Genomic DNA, 20,265 nt, shown 5'->3' on the forward strand with positions numbered 1-20,265 from the left:
ATTGTATTTACAGCCGTTTTTTTACTGTTCTTTTTTAAACAATTGTAGACAAATGAATAAAAAATATTTGTGTATTGAATGTGGAGCCAAAAGCGTAGCCTTGTTTCAAGTATTCAGTGAAAATGCATTAACTTTGCAGACATGTGTAGGTTATTGTTTGTGTCATTTCTACTTAAGTTGCAAAATATTTTGCTTAACGATTTTGCTTATTACAGTCTAACTGTAGTAAGGTCATTGACAAGTATGTCGAATATGACTTTACAGTTATATTTATTGACATATTATTGCTAAAGTTCTCTGCCTACCGACATGTGTTGTACAACTCAAATACCAAGGTAATCAATATAATTAAAATAAGTTAATTTAATTTAATTTAAAGAATAAATTGCATTCAGACACATCTGTCACGTCTTCTGGCACTTACACTGCTTTCATTTAGCTATGTTGAGTGGGTATATCACAAAGGCCAAATTGAACACAGATCTGAATTTGTTCTTTATGAACTAGAATGGAGCTTTTATGTCATGATTGGAGAAGAACTAATTAGTAAGTACATCATTCTGGTCTTTAAGTTAAAATAAATTTACGTATTTTGAAGCTGTTCAACATGCTTCTTGTTATGTTGGCAGGAGCTGCTTTGTTTTCCCTTACATTCATATTACTTGGATTCATGTGTTCAACTATGTGTGTCCACCGGGAAACATTTTCTTGGACACACATACTTTGTGGGATGGCCATGAGCTACTGTTGGTATGGAAAACTAGTTTTTAAAATAGTTAAATAATGTTTCTGAATAGTGTGTTGTAGTTGCAAACTCCAAATAAGAACACATGGGGATGGAACACCCATTGTATGATAAGAAGGAAAGGCAGAATAATAGAGTTAGAACGGAGATGCACGGTTACGATTATTTAAGATTATCGAGCCCCGTCGCATTGCTGATGTACAATACCGATCGTGCTACCCAAACTATAGGGTCAAGCATAGCAAGTGAAAACTCGAGGCTTAAAAAAAACTAATTGATTTTACCATAACACCTTTTTTTGACAGAAAGCAGCCGCTTTTTAAAACAAGTTTTAATATAGTATTTGTATAGTATTAGTATTAGTATTAGTATTAGTATTAGTATTAGTATTAGTATTAATTGAAAGGTCTGCGGTGACCTTCCAATTAACGGGAAACGCCGTTATAGTCGGAAGGTTGTTAAGAGACCTTTTATTGCACACTTAAGTTGTCTTATAGTCGCTACAGCCGAATAGTCATGTGATCAATGACGTTATACCCGTCAATTTCGATTTTTATTGTATTTCCTATATAACGTACTGTAAAATCCGAAAGTACGAGAAATACTTATAAGCACATCGGGCTGCAAATAAAAACTAACTTTCTTTCATTACTGTATGAGATTTCCTTTTAGTAAATCTCGCACTTGTTACCTAGAATCGTTTTATTGCTAACAGACCACCAGGTTGAGCTCCATGTTTTATAGGTAACTAATAGTTGCATCTTCATGTTTCTATTTAAAGACCATTTGTGGGTTTTGGGTTTTTAGCGTTGCCAAATGCTTACTGTTACAAATTTTTAGCACAAATTAGTTGTATGGCGCAATTGCCACTTTGAACAGTTGGTTTTCCAGTAGGTTTCAAGTAATAACAGAATTCACCACCGTATGTACAGAGTCTGTTTGTAGTAGTAGATAATGGTCTAAATGACCATGTGTAGTGAAAATGGATTTCAATCTGGTAATGCAGTATGCCTAATGTAAAAGAATTTAAAACTAATGTAGGATAATAGGTTTTTTGTATCACAGGCACCTTGTTACGGTCCCTTCTTTGGTGTGGAACCATTATTCAACTTACCGTCTTTTAAGCCAAATAGCACTGCTGATCAGTTGCAACCACACATTCCATGGTAGTATGAAGTGTACAGCGTAGTGATGCATTTCATCGAACTTTATCATTTTAATTTCTTTTTTCAGTCTGTGTTTGTCGAAGCTATATGTTGTCTGCGATTACGGTTTTGGGCGCTTGGGGAGTTCAACAGGGTATCACGCAATGGCTTCACGTTTAAATGTGTGATAATGAAAAAGTATTTTCACCTCTATTTTCTATAGCAATTGAAATGTTCCCTTATTTAGAATTCACAGAGTAGAATAAACAATATGGAGAGTAACGTACCTTCTGATAAGCGACGCTTCAGAGAGTCGAAATTTTCTATATGAACATCTATGTTTGCGAGAAAAAAACCTGCACACTTATGTGACTGATTAATAGAAATTATTTAAATGACACAGATGTATAAAAAATCTTAAAGGTCGACAATCGACAGCTTCTGTTAAAACTGGCATGGACTGGAAAACATATTCTAGTGCATTTTCGGAAAGCCTGATAATATTTTCCATTTCTTGAAACCATCAGCCAGCGTCTTTTGTTCGCTGGAGCCCTAGTAGCCTTCTACCGTCACAAGTATATCCCAGCTAGGTCCTAAATACAATTCTCACTAAGGGTTACGGGTAGGTAATAATAGTTTTTATTTATGCTTAGCGACAATAAACCTATTACACACCATAATTTGTAGGTATACTAATGTGTGAGATATTTGGTATGATTTATAAATTTTATTATCTTGCGTTTATTATGTATGTTCCTTACTGTATCTTATAATACATAAACACTCTACCATTTTAAATTCAATTATTGTTTATTTTAATTTGAATAAAGAAACAAATACACGGTGTTTTTCACAAATGGCTAACAAAGCTGTATTCAGCGTCCCATGGATGTGAAAACGTTGTACGTTTCCGAACACGCATAATGTGCACGCATAATAAGCCTATTCGCTTATACTTGTACCAACGATGTTCTAAATTTTATGCCCATAGAACATCCAAACCGTCTCGAAAGATGACGGAGGTATTGTAGCTAGGAGCCACGAAGCGTGCTTAGTAGGTCCCCATGACAAGTTGTGTTACTATAGGAGTAGTTTACCGGCAAATGTCACCGTTTGTTCCACTTGATATTTTAAGAACAGGACACGATGTGAATCAGTCGATAGCATTTTCATTTGGTGAGGAAAAAATGGTTAAGATGGCTACAAAATGCGAACGCAAAAACGACCTGCATTTACTGAAATGGTAATAAAAGAAAGTGAATAAATGTTTAATTGAAGGAAATTAATGTATTTTCCACAGTTCGTTATTCCCACACAGCAGCGTACAAATTCAAGGGGCCATCGAACATCACGAATCTACAATCAATTCTTCCCAATCTGGTAGACAAACAGTTTTATGCTCAAATGCTCCGAGTGCTTTCATATTTCCGCTTTTTTCTTCTGCATTTACCTCAACTGATATTAGATCCTATTCAAGAAGAAAATACTAAAAAAGACTATGATTTCGAAAATCGTAGATCTGAATATTGTTTTAATCGACGCACTTGTAGATAGGAAACTTATCTTGCACTAGCCGTGATGAATGAATGTTCTCCCATTTGTAAAGTTATTTTCCACGATTTATGTACACGAAGAGTCCCTAATCGGCCTTCCCGAATATCTTCGAAGACAATTTATTTTTCAGCCTTTGTTTTGACGATGGTTTGATCATTGACTTTTTCTTAAACCGCTGTTTCAGGTTCAATTTTTACTTGAGGATGCTCTTTTTTCCGCTTTCAGGCTGGGCAGTCTATCCGGCAACTGAAAACCTCAGACGGTCCTAGAATTACCTCTCTTGGCAAAATCGCCATCTCAGCGTCATTAGATATGTCGTACAGATGTCGATACCTGAATAAACAATGTGTTTCCGTCGTTCTCGAAAATATCTTCACCCGTGGCTTAAAAATGTTTCAGACGTCGTTCGTAAGTAGATGCTTTAGGAACCGGGATCGGTTTGCTGTGGCTTTTCTTTTGCTTTATTAATGAAGGTTATGCCATAAAGAGGAGCAGTGCCGCAAGCTAACTATCATGAATGTTGCATACTTGCAAAATATCCTTCTACTGTGATCGGTTGTTGATTTTCTGATCATGCTTTCCGTTTCTCCCTTCAGATTTGCATCTTGACAGAAAATGATAAGAAAAAAATATCAAAATGGCTACTTCTCATTAAGGCAAACAACTCTAAGGCATTGGAAAACAATACCTAAGCCAGTACGCTGAAGGAGCTCCAGCGATTCATCTTCAAATTCAAGTTGATCTTCTAATTCATCGGGTAGCACATCGTCTAGCTCTGAAAACGGCAGACAGCGCAACAAGAAATTTACTCTGTCTTCAGCTAAAATCGTCTTCCGTAGCAAAATGGGTAGGGCGGAGCTCAACATCGCATGATGCAAAGGTGGCAATTGAAGCCTTTAGATCGAAGTTGAGAGAAAGATTTGTTCGAAAATCCTGTTTTGGATGAATCTCTCTACTTGAAACTGAAAGCGGTCAGACGATCACAGGCTTCCAAGGCAAACACGACACAACAGAAAAATCGTCCGAAAACTTGCTTTTAAAATTTTGGATCTGGCCAAGCCTTTACTTTTCTTATTTAAGCGATGCCACCAAAAGATGAAGACACGAAACCTCGCCAGAGCAATTCGCATCGCAATGAAACTGTGGGGAGCTCTATACTGAGAATTTTTGTATTCCCGCCGGCTTAATATTGTTGTAGTTTGCTTCATTTAGGCACACAATTACACAGGGACATTACACAAAACACAGACATACAAAATATCAAATGACATAATACATACACAAATACTATATACAACAATACAATCGCGAAGGGAAGCCAGCTTTCCAGCAAAGCTCCTTCTTAAAGGACTTACACGAGGGCGGCCAGCCAACGGCAGAGCCCCCTCTTAACGTCCTGTCGGATCTTGGGCCAAATCCCGAGTCCCAGACTGAATAAAACAGAGGCCAGAGGTCGACTAGGTTCGACATGACCTCTAGGGGTGGAAGGGTGACAAACATGGTTATGACGTCAAACACAAGATGGCAGCACAAATCAAAATACAACAGACGAAAGAAGGCAATAGTTGTAACAATATGCTTTCCCAGATTTATCCTGAATACGACAGCCTGTTAGACCAGAAGAAAATTTTTAAGTGGTGGAAAGAATTTATTCGGAACCAAATTTATGGAACGTTTGGTAGCTGAAGCCAAGGCACAGTCTACGCTTAACGAGATCAGCCCAATAGGATCATCGGCCACACAAGGATGAACGAAGGAGCTTCAACCAGTAGAGCAGCACAACCCCCATCAAACTTCCGCCCGAGAACAATTCCACTGAGCGGTATGAAACGTGTCATTTAGCTTTCTCGTTGGCCTTTGGTACTAAAGTTGATGTCGATAATTTGTTATCGACAGCGTGAATAAGACATTAAAACTTTAAGGTTCCTACTCTGTGTAATTCTCCTATTTTCACTAGGAATAAGATAGAGCCAGATGATAGATTGATGCACAAACACAAAGTGAGTTTAGAGAGAAAGGGAGAATCGTCACCTGGTGACGGCCGATTTGTCAGACTAACTGACCATCAACCGGGTAGCGCTAACCAAGACGAGAGAAACAAAAGAAGAGCGAGTTTGACAGCGTGGTTTTGGGGTGGCAAATTAGGGTGGACGCCAATTACGGGTGGAAGAATGGAAAGGGTGAAAAGAGTGTGAAGGGTTGATAACTAAAGGAAAAACAAGTGGAGAAATATATAAGATATTTTCTGACAGTTGATGCTTGGATGGTGGTTACTAGGGAGCCATGGCTTTTGTAAACCATAGCTACGGGCCTTAAATTGGAATTCCCAAATTTCGCCCACATTAACTTAAGAGGATTAAATAAATTTTTGGTTTCGTGGCATTTTAAAATGGAAGGGATTGATACATTACGTTACATTGTCGGAATGGGGGGTTGGTTAACAAATCTTGACCTTAAGATGCGTGCTTAAGCGTTCCCCTTCCTCCGGACTTCAGAAAAATTTTGTGTTTCAAATGGGAAGAAAAGTATTTTGAATTTGTTAGCATGCATTTCGGTTTGGCCTCCGCATCCCGAGCTTTCACAAAATTGCTAAAGCCCGTTGTTGCATTTCGTAGACGGACGGAAATTAAAGTGGTCATATACGTAGACGACATTTTCATACAGCATTCGTCAAAGAAAAGAGCAAGGGAAGGAGTGAACAAAGTTAGGTAACTGTCAGAATCCTTGGATTTTGTAGTAAGAGGGAAGAAATAAGTTGAAGAGCCCTGTCAATTTATAGAGTACATGGGTTTGATCATTCATTCCCTACCTGTCATTCTCACTCACAGAACAGAAGTCTGAGGGCATTCAGGGTCTACGTAAAACGGATCGCAGATCAGGGCAAATTTCGTTAAGGGAAATTGCAATTCGGTAATTTTAACAGAGCAAAGCGTTTGTTTCGCCCAAGCCCATTACAGAAATATCCAAGCTCTATATAATTGGAATTTTAAAAGCACCAAGGGAAATCTAAATTACCGTGTGCCCCTTAGTCGGGGAGGCAAAGAAAACTTGATTTGGGTGGTACCTAAAGGCAAATTCTTTTATGAAAAACCAATATCACCGGCCAGCCCCACCCTTACCATTTTCTCCGATACATCCAAATCTGGATGGATTGTGGTGTGTAAAAACGTTAAAAACGGGCGGCCCTTGGACTTTGAGGGAAATTGAGCGTCATATAAACGAGTTGGAACTTTTGGCCGCACTGAAAGGCTTAGAATGCTTTACGTCATACGTCCGCGCAACAGGGGTGGAATTGAGGTTGGGCAACATTTCGGCGATTAGCTACATAAACTGTTTGGGGGCTGCAAATCGACCGCATTATGTTCGGTGGTACTGCGTATCGCCCCTTGGTGCGAATAAAAAAACTTGAATTCCATGCAACTTTTCTCCCTGGCGCAGCTAATGTTTTGGCAGATATAGAATCTAGGAGGCCGTTGGAGGCTGGAGACTGGAAGCTATCAACAGAGGCATTAATTCCCTGAGATTGGAGCATGGTGGTCGATCTATTTGCCAGCAACTCGAACCACCAATGAGTCACATTTTTGATTTGGTTTCCGTAACCGAATGCCTGGAAGACAGACGCATTATCGATGAACTGGCGGAGTTTAGAGGGATATGCCTTCCCTCTGTTCGGTCTGATCCCTATGTGCATCTCGGAGATAATCAAGGACCAAGCTTCAGTGGTGCTGGTTACCACGTATTGGCCGAGCCAAGCCTGGTTTCCTACCCTGCTGGAGCTTGCTCCAGTCTTAGTTTTTCCAACAACTACCAGTAAAATTTGGGGGAGAATCATCCCTTAACGTCGAACGGCTCGATATGGCTAATCGTATGGAGACTCTCCGGAATTGCTTCCGAGTCTTCCGCCAGAAGTTGTTGAAATTCTGTTGGCAGCAACACGTGACAATTCACACGCTATTAGTCAACATGGAGTGCATGGCGTGATTGGTGTCACCAAGGGGATGTTGATCCCTTGTAGGTTGCGTAATTGAAGTCCTTAAATTCCTGACGGATTCTTTAAAACAGGGTAAGAGTTACTGCTCGATCAATATTTATCGTTCGGTGCTGTCGTCGACTCTCAAGCTAGCCCTCTCCGATTCGTTGGAGGTGGGCAAACACCATTTAGTAATCTGTCTCCTTAAAGGAATGCAAAACACTCGACAGCCACTTCCGAAATATACCCACACCTAGGATCCGGCAATGGAGTTAGACCATTTTAAGGCTACAGCAACTAAAGTCCTATCGACTCTTATGCTGGCGCGTAAGCTTGTGACGCTGTTGGTACTCACAACACGATTCTTGACTCATTGATTCTGGTGTTATTTGCTTGAATTGACATTTTTGGGAAAGAATACTAATTAAGTGGTAAATATTGCAACTTGGGTGTTCAGTCGTCCTTTTCCAGTTCAGCAGTCGACCCTACACTTCCTCTGTCTGCATCAACAGATGATGAACTACTCAATTTGAGACCAAAATCAGACTCTCCTTCACCAGAGATTGATCCAGTGATCTTAACAGATAACGATGACACAAATTGGATACATAATATCTTAGACAAACACGAGTAATAGAAAAAATACTTGAATCAATTCTGGTTTCCTCTTCCTCAATCGTCATCTCGTCTCCCCTGTCCTTTACCGTTGCTCAGAGATCCGGATTTATCTATTTATATTTATTTTTGAAGATTTATCATCATTCAACGAAGTTTCTTGTGCCTTTTCACGTCAAGCAGGAATGGTTGGTTGGCATTCTTGTTTAGGTTCAGAACTTCCTCCTTAAGACTTGATAAAGTACTAAGGCTTGGTCTAGAATTTCCTCCATCTCTTTCACCTCTGCCAGAAGATAACTTACCAAGCACAGCTATCAATAGAGAAACTTCTCAAAAATTTGAACTAAAACCATATTACCTCTTGTTTTAGGTTCTGCACTTCCTCCATTAAAACTTAACAAAGTACTAAGGCTAGAGTTGAACTCTTTCACCTCTGACAGAAGGTAGCCTACCAATCACAGCTTCAATAAAATTCCTTCTCAAACATTTGAAGTAAAACCATATTACCTCCTGACTTATTAGTGATTAAAGGGGAAATTATGCATTCAGGGAAAGTGTCTTGACTATTTCAGATGTAAATGGACTTCCAGATACTGAAGAACCATTATTATTCCCATTAATTGTCGATTGGGAGGGAGGACAGTTGTCCTTATGACCAGACCAAACGACATGACGTTAATTTTTTCAGTATAATTAAATAAAACCTTTTACCACCATGGGGGGTAAGAAATCTTTTCTCGATTTAGAATTCAATGGTTATTATTTAATTATGATAGTAGGTTCTGGCTGTCACGGCTCGATAATCAATAATCTGGAATGTGCTCGGCGAACCTTCGTTAACCAACATCAACACCATCAGGCGATTGGGCACACGAACAGAGGTTCGTGTTAAAGATTGTTTTAACGTAAAAGTGACTTTGGCTGGAAGAGAAAATCATCTTTCACTCTTAGTGTTCGAGAATGAGCGTTTGCGGACCTGATTGGACGGAGATGGTTTCGAACTTTAATGTATATCGATTGGAATATTTTTATCAAACTTGAAGCTATAACTATCTGATCAAATGTTCCCATCCGCACTAAGAACAAGTTGAAAGCAGCGGCCATGACGCATACAACTAAGCCATTCCATTTTATCGCGAAAATACAAAACATCGAGCTGCGCATGATATTGGATAGCAGGGGCAACCTCATCCGTCGTCCAGCAATAAATTTGAGAAGAACTGCGTAGCCCTGCCTTGACTCCTACGACTCAGGTAATGTGCGACATTTCAAATAACATCGTGAAACTGATGGGAGAATGAAAGGTCAAGGTAGAGTCCATTGGCCAAATGACAATGCTTCCATTAATTGTTACATATGACGATCACATTGAAGCAATTATTGGTACCCGATGATTCTCACTCATTTCTTTTAATTTTAATTCGATATTTATCAACATAGTGTTCCATCTACCTGTGAAATTAGTGGAATAGGTTACGAAAAGAAGGACGATACGTCTAAGTATTTCGAAGTGAAATTTTATCCTGTCATTTACCTTGTAATAACTTTTCCTTAGGTTAACTCAGAAATCCTTGGTTGAGGCGAAGAGCTTAAACCAATTTATTTTATTTCGATCCAAAAGTCAAAATTCAAGGTTAAGACGGTTTGTTTGTATTTATTTCTTCAAAACATTTTGGTTACACGCTCTATCGTGTTGATAAGGTCCTCGTGAAAGGTTTACTGGTACGCATAAGGATACGGACGAGATAGCTTATGGCACGGCACGGAATCCAACGTTGATGCTGGAATTTGATTCCTTGAATTCCTATTCATATGCCGAAATGGTGAGCAAACTCTTCCTGAAACATATAAAACCTGGTGAAAATCAAGCGTTGGAAAACCCGTGTCCTTGCCAAAATTTCGTTTTGAAAAAATTGTATACAGGGGGATTTGTTTTTAAACTATTAGAAACATAGAGATCCAACCATATATATATATTTTAAGTGGGCGTATTCGCCCTTGTGAGATGCGCTAATCGACACACACACAAAATGGGAGGAAGTGATTGATAATACTTTAGCTACGGAAATGCGCTAATCGACACACACACAAAAGGGGAGGAAGAGATTGACAATACTTTACCCCACCGTGTTTTGCGCTGAACTCACTACGTAAAAGCAGCCAGAAATGCGTCTGCTTTTACACCAAACTATTAGCTGTAACAGAAAAAAAACATTGAGTTCAGCGCCTCAGGTGGGAAAAGGAAAAACTATTTTTGACGGGAAAAATTTAGCACCGTCTTCACTTTAAAAAATTCCCTTTCCTGAAATAATTAATATTACGTGATATTACAAAAAAGGGATATAGTTTAATGAATAGCCTATTGATTAATGTAATTGCGAGGTCTAGGAAACATTTCCTTGTATGGAAAAATTTTTTATAAAAAATGAGGTAGTGTCATTAGGTATCTTGTATGCTAAACACAGTATTCGGTTAATACATGGCTAGCATGCTTGTCAATAACTCTTATAGATAGAAAACTGAAAAACATTTTTCTATTGGGCGGGTTTGGCGCAAAAACACGAAAGTTGGGTTGGGTAGTTTAAGTCCAGGCACCTTTTTCTAGTGCCTCAGGTGTTATGAAAAATGTCTGGAAAAGTAGTGTAAACTCTTTTTTGTTGGTCCCCTAACCCCTTCCCTCAGGCTAAGATGAAAAATAGGTAATAAACACTCGTGTGAAAATTTTTTTCCTTACACCGGGATGAAACCACAGCTATCCGTGTCGGACTTCGAACCTATGCCACTGAGATATTACTTCTTAAGACACCTATGTTATGGATATCTATTCGATTATTTCATGCAGGCTGAACGGAAGAAAACGTTATGGTATATGCTGCTGAATTGTTTAGTCATTATGGGGCGTAAGCGGTACCGTGTGTTCCAAACTTCACATATGTAATAACCTTTATAAAACATATTGTTCAGTAATCTAATCTATCCCACTAGCTTTGCTTGCCTACTGGTAGACCACTACTGACATTTATTAAACATGAAACCAAAGGTAGATATCATGGTTATAAAATACAACGATATAGATATGTCGAGTGGTGTATCCCAAAATCAATCGATATATCGGTTTTGCAAAATACATCGATTACATAGCATTGTAGTTCACGATTTTTCCAAATTTCTATGAGACAGTGGTTAGAGTTGCTGAAACAGGTACGAAAGGCAGAGGTTTAAGCCCACCAAATAAATTATTCGAAAACTTTACTTACTTTATAAAAAAATAACGATGAGGAGTTTCCAAATGATAACAAAAGAGGACATCGAGAAATGTGGTAATGTAAGGGGGGTAAGCAGTTGGGGTGCAACAAGAAGACGAAAATTGGTTACAAAAAAACCATACCCCAATTCTGGTAATTAAGACATTGGCTAACCGCGTGAAGGTTTTCTTTTGTTGCATTGAGTAGGAAATCCGTATTTGGTTATTATTTTTACTGGTAGATGGCAAATATCATATGCACCTATAGCATTTTCCGATGTGACATCATCGTGTTTTCCGATACGATGTATCGTTAATCGAATCCCTAAGGGACAGTTAAAAGCGACAGCTGTTTTCGCCGATGCTTCTTCAATCAATTAAATAAACGCCATGACATACGAGAGGGGCACGGCGAAACAGAAAAGGAATGGAGAAAGCAGTTGATGTGTGTTGATGTTCATGTACAAGCAGTTTACAGCCTAAAAACATGAAAAGTCAACTCGCGTCCAAAGAACAATGGACTAGGACTCAATCAATTCCATTTACAGAAAATAAAATTATCTCGTTTGCTTTGTTTCCTTTCCGAAAACACATTTCCATTGACGTGATTAGCTTTGCATTTTAAATGGCGAAATAAAATTAAAGGGGCTTAAGACAAACTCCTTGCTTGCTATAATTATCAAGTGTCATTGTCTTTTCCATAAAGTGTATTTGTTCTCCTTATTTGTGATTGGATATAACTAATAAGTTGGATATCGCGCCATCCGTTTCCATGAATCTCAATTAATCGTGCGTGCGACGCTCCATTGACTCATATTCTTCTTGCATCAATTCGGAAGCGCTCTGTTTATATATATAATTTTATTAATATCCGAAACCTATAAGAGGATGCCCCTTGTGTTTTCCTAGTTAGTTCCTTAGTTCTCAGTTCCCCAGTTCAGCAGTGACGTTCAGTCAACTCACCTACTTCAGCTCTTCAGTTTCAAGTTATCAGTTAACCATTATGCACAGCTATGTGTTTTGTTCAACTCAGTAGAGCTCCGTTTCATTCAGTTTAATATTTACTTTATATGAATATCTGCACGTGCTATTTTTACTCGCAGTATGTTCGTCAAGCCTTGTTGTTCCATCATTCATCCCGATTTGCACCGTCTTATATTTCCCTTTCCACGGTATAACGCGGTAAGCCTTAATTGTATTACTCTCTCATTTTTCCCAGTTTTTAGCTAATTTTCGTATTTGTGTCTTTGTTACATTATTCTTTTTAATCTTTTTTGTTTACATTTCTTTTTTGGCCTACTATTAGAAAAATATATTCGGCATTGTGGTTAAACCGCCTCTGAGTTCTTTCCTTCTATTTAGTTATTCGTCTTCATTACGTAAGGTCATTTCACCTCACGAGGAGAATGCTTTACGCATGTGATTAATTCTTATACTAGTAATGAATACTTCTTTTATACAAACGTTAGCCACGGTTTCTTTCATTACTAGCGCCTTGAATTCAAAGGGCAAGGTGGGTAAGGTGCAAGGCTTCTTTGTGTCCAATATCCGAGAATGTGTAGGCTCACGAAGTGGAGGCTAATGTTACACATCCGTCTGTGAATCCGCCTAGGCTGCTCTGCGGTATATTCCTTAGGGCATTGTTTATCATCGCTCGGGTTTTAGTTAGATTGCTAGTGGCGTCAGTTTTCGTCATTGAGAAGTAAGATGCCGTGTGAGGTGTAGTAGTCCAGGGCGGAGGGATTTTTCTTTGTGTTTGGTATCCGGAATGGTCAGAAAACAGATTATAATGGAGAGTAGTAATCTCACCTAGCATTGAAGAGATGATGAGGTGCTTCTGAGGGACCATGTTGAGGTGTTGTTGAAATGCTGCTGGGCTGGCTGATATGTCGAGTTGTTAGGTTTGCTCAGTTTGATTAGGTATCGGGCCATGAGCCATTTACATTTTCTTCTAACCGATTCCAGTTCAAGGTCTTTTTAGAGGATATCCACCGTTGTAGATGTAAAAGCTCCCACTATCAACTGTAAGACTCTTCGACAGATGATGTCCATCTTGGCTGGGTTGGTGCAGCTTGTGCCCCTATAGGCAATGATGCCATAGTCAAAGATATTGCGAACCAGTGATTTAAATAGGGTCACTAATATCTAGGTATTCAGACCGAATGTTGTTTTAGTATGCATGCTAAAGAGATTTCGCTTCTTCAGACAGCTGGTGGCAACAGAGTTGACGTAGGCGGACCATATTGGCTTCCGGTCAAAGATGACTCCAAGGAATTTAACCTCTTTGATCGGTGTGATGCGACGGCCGTGTAACTCCTAAAATATTTTACGCTTAATGGTTAGGTATAAAGGTGAGATAGGCAGGATGTCACTAGAATAAATGAAACGTGAAAATAACCAATGAAACGTACTGTATGAAAACGTACGCTCATATCTTGCAAAGCGTAATACGACGGAAACAATTATTTAGGTAGCCAGAGGCCAGGTGGCGCTACTGCCTTATGCGAGCAATCAAAATTCTAATCTGGTAGCTCCATTACGTCGCTCCTCCCATTCGCCGCCAGGCGGCAGCATAGCTTTGACGAATAACTTTTGAAAAAGCCGAGCGAGATAGCTTTTCTAATAGCACCATTGCATAGCGGGGTGAAGCATAGCATGCCAGGTTGAGCGGCGGGTGCTGGATAACATCCGGGGTATCAGGTGCGGGTGACAATAATATTATTGTCACCCACAATAATATTATTCCTGTCGATCCTATGCACTGTGTGTATCTGGGAGTTACAAAGAAACAGTTGACTTCACTATTGTCTGGACCGCTCAGCGTTCCCCTCCGAAAAGTAAAATATGATTTATTCAACACCAACTTGGAGCATGTTTCCAAAAGTATGCCAAGAGAATTTGCACGGAAGCCCCGTTCATTAGCGCTTGTGAAACGTTGGAAGTCAACGGAATTCCGCCAATTTATCCTGTACACTAACCCTGTTGTTCTTCGAAATTGCCTACGCAAAAGGGTTCTTTACAATTTTTTAGCTCTGCATGCAGCAATCCGTATATTTGCATCGCCGAAATTTCATATAACTCTAAATAGGATTGCCCATGATTACGTACTTTTGTTCCTGGATGAGTGCGAACAATTGTACGACAGAAAGCAAATTACCCAAAATTACCACCTTTTATCACATCTTTCCGAGTGCGTGAAGAAATTTGGCCCGTTAGAGCAATTCAGTGCCTTCCCTTTTGAAAACTGCCTTGGCAAAATTAAGCGGATGATAAGATGCGGCAATAGGCCCTTGGCTCAAGTAGTAAGAAGAATATCCGAGGAATACAATATTCCCTCAACTGAAATTGGGCTATATTACGCTAGTGGTGGCATCCACCTTTCTAACCAACATGCAACTGGCCCAATTCTTGCTGGCGATAGCCAAGAAAGCTGGCAACAATTTAGTGTATTGCATCTAAATGATGTGAAAATAGGTTGTAAAGAAACCGAACAACACCGTTCTTCTAAAAGATGGAACGATTGTTTCAGCAAAGAATTTTGCCAAATCACCGGATGGAACGTGCGGGATTTTTGGAACGACATTCCAAAAAAAGGAGGATTTGTACAACTATCCCTTGCCATCTTCAACCCTGGATATTCACCGCGTAAGCAATTTATCTTCCGAGTTAAAGCGCTGGCAAGTAAACCAAATTGGATGTAAAACAGTATTTCTGAAATTACCAAGCAATAATCTCGACCTGGTTGAGGAGTATGCTGTTATACCATTACTTCACCATTATTAATTTTTGTGCGGTTATCGAATCATAACGAAATGGAGAAATAAACATTTGTTCTGTCCAGTATATGCATAAAGTATAGTTACTTTCTTAGTTATTAAGATCAGTAAGGGTAGAACCCATTTTCGCAAATGTATTGCTATAGTATAAAAGTAAATAATCATAAAAGCACAACATTTAAATGATGCCGCTTTGATGCCGATTTCGTGCCTTGAACGTGTGTCGGCTCTCTCCGTCATCTCCGGAAGGTTTCGGGTGACGAGATGGTACCCTTTTCATACCCGAATTGAGGATGCCTTAGGTATCCTGCAAACGGGGTACCATTTTGGTGCCGTTTTGGTGCCTGAAATCGGTGCGGATGCCTTTCCGGCATGTACGGCACCTTTCGGGTACCGAAACGGCACCGCGTGCTACTAGGGATGGCACTAAAAACTTGCCATAGCTTGTGCGCTCAATTTCACATCCAAACTTGCAAAGCTAGTGGCACCTAGCGGAAGAAGAAAGCATCGTGTGGGAAAAAGATAGATGACATTTGAAGCTTGTCATTGTCAGCTGTACTGTCTGACATTTATCCCGTCCTGCTGTATTCTAGCTTTAGACGCTTCGACGATGTAAAAATCATCTTTTAAAAAAATGGAGCTCCAGTTCAAACTAAAAATTTTCCTAATAATTTGGATTCAAACTGCAAATGGTGAGTGAATAAATAAATTTTTTCCATTATCAAGCTTTGTAGATACTTAAAACTATTTTTGTTACTTCATTTGAAGCGTTCTCGTCAGTCCCAAGTCTAAAACATTACGACACATTGCATTCCTCACAACTTGGACATTCAGTAGTAAAGCGGGGAATAAAGGAAAGCTCCCACCCTTACAACTCAATCAAAGAGCTATCCTTTTCTGCACTTGGGAAAGATTTTCGGTTGATCTTGCACCCGAGTAAAGGGATATTGCATCACAATTTTCAGTCATATGCAGTGGATGGTGATGGGGTGGAAAAACCTATCCTTGGAGGTATATCAAAATATTAACAAAGTTAGTCATAATTTTAATTTATTGTCATACATTACTAGGGGAAACTGGATTCTACCAAGGTAGAGTGTTTGGTGAAACACGTTCACATGTAAATGCACACATAGAAGATGGACTCTTAACTGCTTCAATTGTTACGAAAGAAGATTCTTTTCATGTTGAAGTAGTGCCATAAATGCTATCTCCGTTGGCTATGTCATTATCTTATTATTTTTTTCTTTTCTTTGTTAGCCCTCATGGAGACACTTACCAGAGTCCAATCCAGAATCCATGATTGTTTACAAAGGTTCTGATGTCATTTTTGATCATGAACCTCCCAAGTGGAATTTTTGGACATCAAATTCTGTTGAAAAAAACCATTCTTTTGCTAGAACATGTGCATTTGTTCAAGAAGAAGGGAATGCTACAGGCAAACTGTTATAGAACTCTTGTTATAACAAAATAATTTTCATTTAGTACTTTCTGTTTAGAAGAGGCAGTGCATGCGTCAGAGCAAGTAATGATATTGGAGGCGGAGAACAATGGTCGTAACAAACGACAAGCTGGTGTTGGGCCACCGGATCCTTACGGTTTTAGTGCAGCCAAAACTCGTTGCCCTTTACTATTGGTTGCCGACTACCGCTTTTTCCGTGAAATGGGCGGGGGATCTACCAAGACAACCATAAACTATTTGGTGGGTTAATCTTTCATTATTAAGTGCTACGAAATTTTAATTCCAATCAACTCTTACCATATTACAGATTAGCCTGGTGGATCGAGTTCACGCTCTGTATGCAGCCACAATATGGCGAGACGGTAATGAAAACGAAAGTGATTCTCCGGTATTATCGGGGTTAGGATTCGTGATCAAAAAGATCGTGGTGCATACAGAGGCTACGCGAGTTAGGGAAAGCGAGCTTCACTACAATATGGAAAAACCGACTTGGGATGTTCGCACGCTCCTTGAAGTAATTCAGTTTCCTGGCTAAACTTCATTCTACTGTTATTATGCATAATTTCCGTTCTGTTTGAAAATAGGTTTTCAGCCGAGAATATAGCCATAAAGACTATTGTCTAGCACACTTATTCACAGACATTAAATTTGAGGGAGGCATATTAGGTTTGGCATATGTTGGAAGCCCTAGGCGCAATTCAGTTGGCGGGATCTGCACGCCAGGTAAATATTTTGGATATGTTTGTTATTCTTGTCTTTCTATTTATTTTATTTCATTTACCATTATATGTTTCAATTCATTCCTAAAAGAATACTTCAAAAGCGGTTACACGCTTTATTTAAACTCTGGGTTAAGCTCTTCACGCAATCATTATGGTCAAAGGGTAGTAACGAGAGAAGCAGACTTAGTGACGGCTCATGAGTTAGGACACAACTGGGGTTCAGAGCACGACCCGGATTTACCCGAATGTAGCCCACCTGCTTCGCAAGGCGGTTCCTACTTGATGTACACTTACTCAGTTTCGGGTTATGACGTCAACAACAAGGTAAAATTCTTATACTATATGTTGTCCGGTTAATCAATAATTCACCTCATTCCCGATCTTCAAGAAATTTTCGCCTTGTTCTTTGAGATCTATACGAGCTGTTCTGCTTGCAAAAGCTGGTCGTTGCTTCACGGAACCAGAAGAATCCTTCTGTGGAAACTTACGTGTTGAAGGAAAAGAAGAGTGTGATGCCGGTTTACTGGGGTCCGAGGACAATGACAGTTGTTGCGACAAGTTTTGTAATTTGCGCCGCAACCAGGGTGCTGTATGTAGTGACAAGAACTCTCCGTGCTGCAAAAACTGTATGCTGATGCCAGCCGGTCAGAAATGTCGCGAAGCTCAAAGAGCCACCTGCGAACAAGAGGCTAAGTGCACAGGTAAAGGGATCTTCCCTTTTTGTAGCATTGACGTTTAGCTATTGATTCACGCTTGTCTATTCTTCAATTGACAGGTACCAGTTCTGAGTGTCCAGCCTCGGCACCACAACCAGACGGTACCGAGTGCTTAGAAAAGGGTCAATGTCGTAACGGAACTTGTCTGCCATTCTGCGAAACACAGAACTATCAGTCGTGCATGTGTGATACCGTCGCAGACGCATGCAAGCGTTGCTGCCGTTATCACCTCAATGATACTTGCTTTCCGTTTGAGCCCTACGATATTCTGCCTGACGGCACACCATGCGTTCATGGGTTCTGTAATAGCGTAAGTATCTACCTGTGACAGCCTAATTATATTTTGATTTCTGCTATTATTTAATTGATTTTCGTGGGATAGGGGATCTGTGAGAAAACTGTTCAAGATATTGTGGAACGATTTTGGGATATCGTTGAGGAACTGAGCATTAATCGTGTTTTAGCTATGCTTAAAGACAACTTAGTTGGAGCTGTATTGATAGTTTCTACTCTTCTATGGATCCCAGCTTCCTGTCTCATTAGCTGGGTAAGCCAGACAAAGTTGTTAGCATGCTTTTGAAAATAAATAAAAATTTATTTTTGATTGTTAAGGTTGATCGCAAACGTAAGCGACAGTTGGAGACAGAGGAAGCCTGGCTGAGATCAGGTGAGCTGATCCATCCATCAGAAAATGGAACTCGTCGAATCATACACGCCCGTCCTCGGCCTTCACAGCAACAACGTTAGAGAAGATAGGTTTTCCTGCCTGTTTTGTATTGCGATGCGATTCAACTTTTCGTATATTGTACAAGCTTTGCAATCTTCGTTAACCCTTATTTATTTGCTTGTATTTTATAATTAAAATCCCATCTAACGATACGAGGTTTGCATTTCTCAATCAATTGCCAGTTAGAGGGGCGAGTTGAAAATCCTCATTTATTCCGTTCAATCGTACTTGTGTCTGCCCTTTTTTGCTATGATTTACATGACTTTTGTCTGTTTTGTTTCTAGTCACATAAGTGTTTCGTGTAAGTGACTCACCATCTGTGTATGCAAAACACTGAATAAATGTTAATTCTTTCTGAGATACATTTTACACGTTGAACGATATGCCAACAGCTGGAAAGTTGTCTGCTATATATGACATTACCTTTGATGCATTGGGTAACAAAACTGAACATGTATCATTAAGATTTCAAAGAATAGAATAACGGAAGAAAAGCACAAGTACATTAACAACGATATTTATTCACTTTGGCGCGCGTTGCCCTATTTTTACAGTCGCAGATTTACCGTAAAGCTTGCAGTATATAATGGGTTAATCCGTTTTCGAATTCAGTCAGAAATCATTAGTAAATAATTTCCAGAAAACTATTTTTTCAACTAAATTAAATTGAGGGGGGGAGGGCTTTTTATCCTTCAAGATCAGTAGACGACAGTTAGTCGAAGAGCGGTCAACCTCAGGGGTCGTTTAAATCATGCCTTGGTGCAAGTCTTGTAAGTGTGAGGAAAATGGCTATTGATGCAGTGTATACCAGCGGTTAGTGATGCGTCTCAACGAGGAGACAACAGGGTTCGAGACCTCGTCATCGTACACGTTCAGTTGCGATCCAGAAAGAAGACCTTAATGAATGGACATATTCATCACCTTTCTCCTACACCAAGCCCGGGAAAGGGCGACTGAACACAGCGTATCCACATCAGTCGCTCAAATGGATGGGCAAAAATACGTCCTGCCCAAGCACATTCCCGTCATACGCTGATTCCTCAAGAGCCATACCGAAGGAAAGTTGGATGTAACCAACGGTTTGCGGAATGCGGGGATTTTATAATGCTTACGAATCGTCTGAAGCACCTGTTCTCCCAGCATCGTTGCTCTGGATGTTTCCTGCCGTTGGCGGCCGCCAGATACACAAATCTTATGGACTGCTCTCCGGGCATTGCTACCTGTACAAATCGTCCGAACGTCATAAAATCCTTAGCGGACCTCGGAGTATTACTTAGGAAAATTAAGGTCTACGTGACTGATCCCAGAACCAAGAACACCTCATCGGTGTTCATGTTTCGCCTTTAGTTGCAACACAGATATTTTTTCTAATTTCATTGTGCCAGTAAGCTATACAGGTGGACCCGCTGCCACCTACAATGCTGCCCTCAACGGGTAGGATTTTGGAGGGCACGGCCTGTCTGAGATTAGTCTGCTGCCCAAGTCCTGATCTGTGCCGTTCGTTTCACTACGTTGAAATAAAGTTTCATCGGGTCCCATCACGCATTTTTTCATTATCACTTTAACCCCTCATTTCATTTTAATGCCCG

At 39.8% G+C, this 20,265-nt stretch overlaps 2 protein-coding genes and 1 long non-coding RNA gene across 3 annotated transcripts; 2 read left to right on the top strand and 1 right to left on the bottom strand.

Moving 5' to 3' along the window:
• LOC130685369 (protein ARV1-like) lies at positions 1–2,520 on the top strand. The gene is made up of 6 exons (XM_057508669.2): positions 1–145; positions 216–335; positions 396–546; positions 630–750; positions 1,811–1,911; positions 1,979–2,520. Exons 1-6 carry the CDS (start codon positions 53–55, stop codon positions 2,068–2,070), a joined length of 678 nt encoding a protein of 225 aa, XP_057364652.1. The 5' UTR covers positions 1–52; the 3' UTR covers positions 2,071–2,520.
• A 637-nt stretch (positions 2,521–3,157) lies between these two features.
• LOC132087835 (uncharacterized) lies at positions 3,158–3,865 on the bottom strand. The gene is made up of 2 exons (XR_009420684.1): positions 3,435–3,865; positions 3,158–3,358 (listed from the first exon to the last, which is right to left on the bottom strand). It is a non-coding gene; the product is annotated as an uncharacterized LOC132087835 (long non-coding RNA).
• An 11,718-nt stretch (positions 3,866–15,583) lies between these two features.
• Positions 15,584–19,036, top strand: LOC130685378 (ADAM 17-like protease). The gene is made up of 12 exons (XM_057508678.2): positions 15,584–15,741; positions 15,818–16,060; positions 16,120–16,241; positions 16,310–16,487; positions 16,549–16,751; positions 16,819–17,025; positions 17,096–17,234; positions 17,322–17,557; positions 17,622–17,934; positions 18,009–18,259; positions 18,332–18,496; positions 18,562–19,036. Exons 1-12 carry the CDS (start codon positions 15,684–15,686, stop codon positions 18,694–18,696), a joined length of 2,250 nt encoding a protein of 749 aa, XP_057364661.1. The 5' UTR covers positions 15,584–15,683; the 3' UTR covers positions 18,697–19,036.
• The last annotated feature ends 1,229 nt before the right edge of the window (positions 19,037–20,265 follow it).

The sequence above is a fragment of the Daphnia carinata genome, chromosome 3 (genome assembly GCF_022539665.2).
Source record: "Daphnia carinata strain CSIRO-1 chromosome 3, CSIRO_AGI_Dcar_HiC_V3, whole genome shotgun sequence".
NCBI classification, from domain to species: Eukaryota; Metazoa; Arthropoda; class Branchiopoda; order Diplostraca; family Daphniidae; genus Daphnia; species Daphnia carinata.

Excerpts from the sequence above, each read along its gene's own strand:
- LOC130685369 (XM_057508669.2), top strand. The coding sequence starts at position 53 with ATGAATAAAAAATATTTGTGTATTGAATGTGGAGCCAAAAGCGTAGCC. Across the intron at positions 146-215 it reads CATTAACTTTGCAGACATGT|TCTAACTGTAGTAAGGTCAT; the intron begins GTAGGTTATTGT and ends TGCTTATTACAG. Across the intron at positions 751-1,810 it reads ATGGCCATGAGCTACTGTTG|GCACCTTGTTACGGTCCCTT; the intron begins GTATGGAAAACT and ends TTTGTATCACAG.
- LOC130685378 (XM_057508678.2), top strand. The coding sequence starts at position 15,684 with ATGGAGCTCCAGTTCAAACTAAAAATTTTCCTAATAATTTGGATTCAA. Across the intron at positions 17,026-17,095 it reads ATGTTCGCACGCTCCTTGAA|GTTTTCAGCCGAGAATATAG; the intron begins GTAATTCAGTTT and ends GTTTGAAAATAG. Across the intron at positions 18,497-18,561 it reads CTTCCTGTCTCATTAGCTGG|GTTGATCGCAAACGTAAGCG; the intron begins GTAAGCCAGACA and ends TTGATTGTTAAG.